At 41.7% G+C, this 8,196-nt stretch overlaps 1 protein-coding gene across 1 annotated transcript; it reads left to right on the top strand.

Moving 5' to 3' along the window:
* Nucleotides 1-6,229: 6,229 nt before the first annotated feature.
* On the top strand, nt 6,230-7,831 carry ankrd34c (ankyrin repeat domain 34C; the record flags this gene model as incomplete). Its single annotated transcript, XM_083665783.1, has 1 exon — nt 6,230-7,831. One exon carries the CDS (start codon nt 6,230-6,232, stop codon nt 7,829-7,831), a length of 1,602 nt encoding a protein of 533 aa, XP_083521909.1.
* Between the last annotated feature and the right edge of the window lie 365 nt (nt 7,832-8,196).

Raw genomic sequence — 8,196 nt, 5'->3', positions numbered from 1 at the left:
TTCTAGAATGCTAGTCAAACTTTGAGGTATCTACCTTCGTGTTGAATATTGACATGATAATTGGCAATAACACAAGAAACACAATGTACATTGTTGCTCCAAAGTCAGCATCATGCAGTACTGACAACAACACTTGGAACAGAATCAATTGTGAGATTTTTTATCAAGATATTTATCTCCTCCCACAAGGGAGCTTCTAAATCAACACCACCATAAGACATCCCCTCCAATCGGCATTTCACACACAGTCATTTGTGCTTTTCAAAATGATCTTTCTTTGGCCTCTATGTTTTTGATAGTATGTCATTATCAATGCCATTGAATTGGTTTCCACAATATAATACAGTACCAGAGAAAATTATATACCACAAAATATTAGAGACACACTTCAGAAATAGCTAGTGTTAGCAAGTGTTGTGCTAATAGCAAGTGTTGTGCTAAAATGATGGTCTGGGAATTGTTTACTTGCACTGATTGCAAGTAGTGGTCCTCACCCCTTCTGATACAAACTGGACCCCCATCCACCTCTATTAAATTGGAAATGTTTCTCCTGCAAGTTGCTAAATAATTATGATATGGCAATACAAAGTGTTTTGGTGTATTGCCTGGAGTGAAGGTATGTGGTTAATCACATAAATTAGAGTTTAGAGTAAACTATGTCTTTATTCAAAAGCAAGAGGATACATCCATTGAGGGGTAATTTCACTCAACAGAGTGCAGACAGGTTGTTGGGTCTTTAATTAGTAGTGTGAACAGGGGAAATGACAAGTCATACTAAAACATCAATCTGACAACTAATTACTCCTGCAGTCAGAAATCCAACAGGGAATCTAGGAATCTGACACTAAGACAAATACAAAAGCAATGTTAGAAACTTAAATAACCAGCTAAAGAATCTAAGGGGCTCATAAATTAAAAGCATGATACCTAGCAACCCTCTGTCTTTAGGATGATACTGTCCAGTGTTGTCGTGTAGACATTGCTGCCTGCTATACCCGCAACTTAAATGGCTTCACTGTGAAATGTAAACATTTCACTGATTATTGGGGGCCATTAAGAGGTTTCCCATTCGAATGTTCAATTAAAGGCTCTAGGGCCTCTCCCGATAGGTGGTTTACTGTTAATGAGCAACCAATGTTAAACCTCCAGGCTTGTTGCTTCGTTAAGGGGGATATTGAAGCGAAACGGAAAATTCAACACCGAGGACATCAAAGCACTCACTCTGTAAAATGAGCTACAAACTCCTTATTAGATATTCACCAATCTCCTAGGATACGGCCGCCACACACAATAATCACCCAGCAAAATTGTTGCCTGTATAATGCTCTTGAATAATGCTCTTCTCACACAATTACTGCTTGCCAGGAGCGGGCAGGTGTTGGTCTGTACTGTGAGATCTGAGAGTGAAGTGAAGAAAGAGGAGAACCATTTCAAGGCTTCTGGTATGAGAGCACAGCATCTCAATATGAAAAGACAATATGCCAGCGACTATATAGGGACTATATCTCATACTTCGAGGGACATAATCAAATACATGGAGGATGGAAATGATAGCAAAAGCAAGGGATAACAGATTTGCTAAAACCTACCAAAAGAGGTTTCCCAAAACTGAAAGAGGGGATAGAGCCAGTACAAAGCTTCCTGCAGTGGGGGTCGTGCCAGTTCATCGCTGTCACAGCCCACACATTCAGTTGATACAATCGCTGAGACACCAAATGCCATGAGAATGTCAGACTTTTTAAAGAGACAACTGGCTCAGAGGCACACAAGCACTACCAACATCCATCCCTGCAGCAACACAATAACATTGCGGCTACTGTACTGTACACCTCACTGTTATGGGGAAACACGTTTGGAAATACAGTGGCATGGTCTCAAAGAAAGATTGAAGAAGAACATAGCAGACTCCATTGACAATTGGTTACTGTACATACTGTTTAAACAGCTCCTTTTCCAAAAGACATTCTGTAAACCTTTTTAGTTCCCCTCTGTTCAGGACTTACAACAGCAGACGATAAGAAGATTTACTTCAATGGAAAGATCTGTATCTATGCCATATGATAATGGTATGGTGTCTGAATTTAATTCAAATTCAAACTGTCTCATATCGGCCTGTTGATCTCAATTGATCATGCACCATCAAAAAGGCAGCAGAAAGACCTTCCAAAATGGATGCTCTAACTAGTACATTATGGGTTTGGGATTAGTGGCTCTCCTGTTTGGGATATACTCCTTATCTGAATGACTAATGCCTCTCAAACCTTGTTGCTTAGAACTGAGCAGGAACTGTAGCTACAGTACCTTAAACATGATCAGTTGATTAACAGTGTTGATTATCTCCTAAAAAATATAATCATATTATTATTCCTCTCTTCTTTTACCAATTCATAAATGACTTGTCACTCGAGATTCAGAACATACACAAAAATAGGCTTTGAATGTGTCACATGCTGTTAAATAAGACAAATGACACTTTCCAAGTATTCATTTTGGGAAGTGTTGTTGCAGTTTTATCAAACTTGAACTTTTCCTTTGCATGATCCATTTATAGATCCTCTGCTACTTTAGCCTGTCAAGTAAAATAGCACAATGTCAGAGCACAGAGGAAAAGAATGTTATATTTAGAAGGAGGCAGTGCAGCAGGTGCGATGTAAGATATCTGAAAATAGAAACTGCTCCCAAGGGTGACAGAGCTTATTCTCTCTGCTTTAATTATTTATTTTCCCTTTAATATGCTGCAGACGACAGCAGCGTTGGGGCAAAGATCATATGAAGACTGCTGACGTCCCTGTAGTTCGCCTGTTAATGAACGTGTCTAAACCGGTAAGCTTGGGGATATGGTGTTGCCCTGCATTCTGATCCCCTGAACATAACCTCCCTCTCTGAAGGGACACCATTTTAAATGTGGATAGATGAGCCCTTCAGCGACAGAGACTCTTTACATTGCTTCCATTATCATTCTATATTCCTAATCTAACTGTAACAGTCTGCTTAATCATCTATCCACAACTGTGTACTATACTGTAATCCTTTGCACACAATGGTGTATTTCAGTCCCTCAGCCTAAGGTCACTTGTTCATGTACACTGTGATAACTCCTTATTAGAATTACAAATGGAAATATGGATTAAGAAACAATGCAGTCCTTGCAGCCTCCCCCTTCACACCCACCAACCATGTTTCTTTCTTGTTGCTTGACAACACTCATTACAAGGGCTGTGCTCCATAACATTTTACCTCTTTTTTTTTTTTTTTTTTTACCTCTTGGAGATCTTCATCTAGACTAGAGAGAGTGCCTCCCTTGGAATACCTTTGCCTGTTTAAGTGGGATTTATACGAAGAAGCATGTGGAATTTGCATACACAGAAGCCAGAGTATCATAATGACTCCATTAGTCCCCTTGAAGAGCATGAACATGGAAGTAGGTGACTCCCTGCTGTTTCATAAAATACCTTTTCCATGAGCCTTGTAAACAACAACATTTCCCATGAGTCTGAGAGGCAATCACTAGGGAAAAATCACTGTCATGATCGACTATTGGAGGTCTGAGACAGCAGAGTAGAGTTTGGACGTGTAATAAAGTGATTAGTCTGAGTCTCAGAGGAAAGATGCTGGGGTCACACAGGCTAATGATCAAATGGGCTGTGTGCTTCTTTGTGCAAATGGAAAACATCATCAAAAACTACATTTGGGTAAATGTCATAAGAGCCCTCCTATTTCTTGGTGCAATGTTATTTTTCTGATCACCTGTTCTTGCAGAGCTGAGAACTCCATCGCTCTCATCAAAAACTGCTTCTCTCTGCTGTCTCATAGCAACCTAAAAATAGAAATGTCCCTATTAGGCTGTATTGCTGTGATAGCTGGAACTAGTTTTAGCCTCTTTAATTGTGCTGTAAACAGGTCCTGTTTTAAAGGTGATGATGTACCCATTATTTGCCTAACTCTCTAAGGTAAAAATCACAAACAATCTCCAATGTGTATTTAGGAAATAAAACATGCATGTTGAGTTGTAGCCTAATCAATGGACAATTTTGATCTCTTGGGCATTTAGGCATGGCTGAAATGAACAGCAGTGAACAGCAAATCGTTTCCCACTTTTTTTCATGGTCTAGAAGAAAAAGCTAGAGACATTTTGGCACCTTTTTCGTTTTTATTTGTATATCTTGGTATACAACAACACAACATCACTTGATAGTGCCTCAAATGACACAAAAGAGAGATTGGACATAGCACATAACCATGTACATCATCTAACATCAGTATTCATGTGGCACTTCAGCACAATATCCTCATGGTTGATATGAAGTGTAGCCTAAAGAACAATATCCAGTGTAAAAGACAAAGAAATGTCTACAATATTTGACGGTAGCCTTTGTCTGAATATAAATGTTATCCTTGATCTTGTTATTTGTATTCAATTTAGACAGTAGTCAAGAGTGTATAAGTAAAATATTACATTGGATCATATTCTGCAGTCGGCATGCAATGGCAATACAAAGGTAATGTAGGTTGGCAATAATGCACGTTGGCAACACATAAAGTTATAAAATACAGTTTAATTTAATTGGCAAAATTGTTTTGTTTGTGTGCTGCAGACATGAGAATGAGATATGAGATATGACAGAGGTTCTCACCAGACGCAATTTATTTTTGTCTACTCTGACGTCAAGAAAATGCACGTTTCATTCACCAAGCAAAAAAAAAAGTAAGTTATTTATAACCTCAGCATCTTGAGGTTGTGATTCTTGAGTGCGCAGTGAGAGGAATGCTGCCGATTGGACTGATGTAGTGCGTTTCCTAAACAAAAGCAGGGTGCTCACGCGCTATGGTGCCAGAGAGCTATAACTGAACCTAAACAAGGACAGATCTATTGGAGAATAAATTCAGGATTTATATACTGAAGAACAACAGAGAACCATAAGATAACTTTTATTTTCAATCTTCTATCATGTTTCAGGGTCGCTAATGACAAAACATTGGGGACACCTTTGGACATGACAAACCTGTCCTCTGATCAGGTAAGAATAAGGGGTTCGTGGACAGTTACACCTTGATATCTTGCAAATATGATGAATGCAGGCTAATTTCTCATAAGCAAACTTAATTTCCGATATCCATGATTACATACTAACATCGTGTTGCACATGTCTCTTTTTGCCACGAGTATAATAATTCAATTATCAAAATGTTTTAACAACTGCGTTTAAGGAAGGTGGATATTCCAGTTGGTGATATAGCAAAAAATCCTGCATAGATTAAACTTGGTGATATCAGGTTTTGCTAATAGTTCTAACAACTGAAATAATATTTCCACGACAAACAAGACAGTTCGCAGTAAGCAAATATATCATTATTTGTGTAAATGAATGTTGAGCAACAGGAGACAGATTACGAAGAAACGTCTCTTTGCGCAATTCGACCAGACGCGCGTCTCTGTCAAGTTAACCAAAATGAGCACCATGGACAGCGACTCACTATACGCGGCGGCGCGCGGTCGAACCAATTTATAATTGTGGTATAGTGATATAGGTATAGTGTTACTCAAAGATGTCTTGACTTGAGTTGCCACCATTTAATCTAAACGTTTTATTTTAACTGAGGTAGCCTATGGCAATTTCGATTGGTAATGTTCTACACCATAGATTTGTTTAATGATCTTTGATCCTTTACAACTTGTGTTATAGGCCATATTGTCTACCCTACATATAAATCTAATAAGCGATATATTGCATTATGAATGAATAGCAATAGGCTAAGTAGCACATTTACAGTAGGCTATGATCTACACTCTGTCGTTGCTTGACACATGGAGATGAAGCTTGTGTGAAGCTAAATTGGTAAATTACGCATGATTTGTCTGAACAACAATTCCAGTTTCCTGTTTTACCACTAAAGCTCCCTTACAAGTATAAAGTTCCTTCCAAACCTGCTAAAGTCTAGACGAGAGACAATTTTTCTGTACACAGACTGCCACCTGGCGGTAGTTTAAACACGTTTCTAGAGTCTCCATTATGATAGTAGGCCTACTGTACCAGTAATGAATTAGCAATCACACTTAATCGTTAAACACATAAAAATCATCAAAACGAACAATCCAAATGTTCTTTAATGACTTGTGATATACATGAGTTCAATATGTGTTCAAATGATTGTGTAATGCTTTGTTTAAAGGGCTGCATGTTTTGACTCCCTTTCAACACTGAGGGAGATATTTGTGGTTGTCTGGGCGATGGCAGACATACTGGAGCTGCGGACAGATGGAAACTCGCTCCTGAAGGCGGTCTGGCTCCGGCGCCTACGGCTCACCAGGCTCCTGCTGGAGGGGGGCGCTTACATCAACGAGAGCAACGAGCGCGGAGAGACACCGCTCATGGTGGCCTGCATGTCCAAACACAGCGACCAGCAGAGTGTGAGCAAGGCCAAGCTGGTGAAATACCTGCTGGACAACAAGGCTGATCCCAACATCCAGGACAAAGCAGGCAGGACAGCCCTGATGCATGCCTGCATCCAAAGGGCAGGACATGAAGTTGTCTCCAATCTGCTGACGAACGGGGCTGACCCCAGTCTGGAGGACAGGAGTGGGGCCTCTACCCTGGTCTTTGCTATCAATGCAGATGATAAGGAGACCCTAAAGCTGCTCCTAGACGCCTGCAAAGCCAAGGGCAAAGAAGTCATCATTATCACCACAGACAAGTCACCATCTGGCACCAAAACCACCAAGCAGTACCTAAACGTGCCCCCTTCCCCAGAGCTGGACGATAGATGCTCCCCCATATTTTGCACGTCTCCCTCTGACATTGACCTGAATGCATCCCCCACTCCTAACCTCACTGAACAACACAACACTATCTTCAGTTTCCAGAACAAGTTGAAAACAACCTCCAGCACGGCAGCAAAGCTTCCCAATGGGCCCACCTCCCCCACGCGGCGGCCTGTCAACCCCAAGCGTGCACGTTTACCCCAGCTGAAACGGCTGCAGTCAGAGCCCTGGGGGCTGATCGCTCCATCCGTCCTCGCAGCTGCTGCCGTGCCCGAGGAGAGTAAGAGAGCCACCTCGGATGAGGACGTTGTCACAAGTGTCAATGGACTCTCTCTGTCCAAGAGGTCAAGCCTGTCCAGACAAAACAGTGTGGATGGCAAGGAGGGGTTGCTTTTCCCACTGGTGGGTGAGCAATCATCCAAAATGTCAACCTCATTGTCTATCCCTCCAACTTCCAAAACATCATATGAGAGGTCTCTGTGCCAGCACCAGCCCCTGGCCCGCCGTAGCACCGTCCCCACTGAGCCGGACAGCGGCAGTTGCAACAGTGGGCCAGCCGGCCTGAGAGACACGGTACACAGGAGACGGCTGGGTAATGACCACTATGACTCAGACTCCCAGCTTTACTCAGACTCTGGCATGCTGGACTCTCCCAAGGTTCCACTGGAGAGAAGGAAACTCAACACATCTCCACTAGCCATGCTGACCAGCTCCAGGGAGTCCCTGGACAGTAATGCCAGCACGTCATCTCCAAGCACAGCACGCAGGCGCGCACCAGGCCTCCTGGAGAGGCGGGGCTCGGGCACTCTGCTGCTGGACCACATTTCCCATACCCGCCCTGGCCATCTACCCCCACTCAACATCAACCCCAACCCTCCTATCCCAGACATTGGAGCCAGCAGCAAACCTTCGTCTCCTCTGGCCACAGGTTTCAGATCAATAGTTCCAGTAGCACCTAACTCACCAAAGAGAGGCAACCTTAAGTCAAAGAAGAAACTTGTAAGGAGGCACTCTATGCAAGTGGAGCAAATGAAACAGCTCTCCGCTTTTGAGGAGCTGGCCCATCAGTGATGGGACTCGATGTTTGAAGATGTAGTGGATGTAGCAACATTCACATGAATCTCTATTGGTTAGGTTCTGTTAGCTAAAGAATGTTCTTGTAAATGTTCTGAATGTTGTTAAATCGTCCACAATGTACAGTGTTCTAAAAATTACAGGTTAATTCAAACACTAGCAATATTACAGTTTATCAGATTTTAAACATTTGAATTCTCAATGTCTAAAAGAAACAGCTGATGGATGAAAGATTCAAAAGTATTGTATTTTCAGACCATTGATATAATTTAAATAGAAATGTCAGAATATGGAGCTTACAGTACGTCTCTGCTGAAATACTTGTTATATGTACGATGTAGGAGGAATAGGAGGTTTATGTG

This window comes from Argentina silus, assembly GCF_951799395.1.
Source record: "Argentina silus genome assembly, chromosome: 3".
Classification (NCBI taxonomy): domain Eukaryota; kingdom Metazoa; phylum Chordata; class Actinopteri; order Argentiniformes; family Argentinidae; genus Argentina; species Argentina silus.
This window is presented reverse-complemented; position numbering and strand designations above follow the sequence as displayed.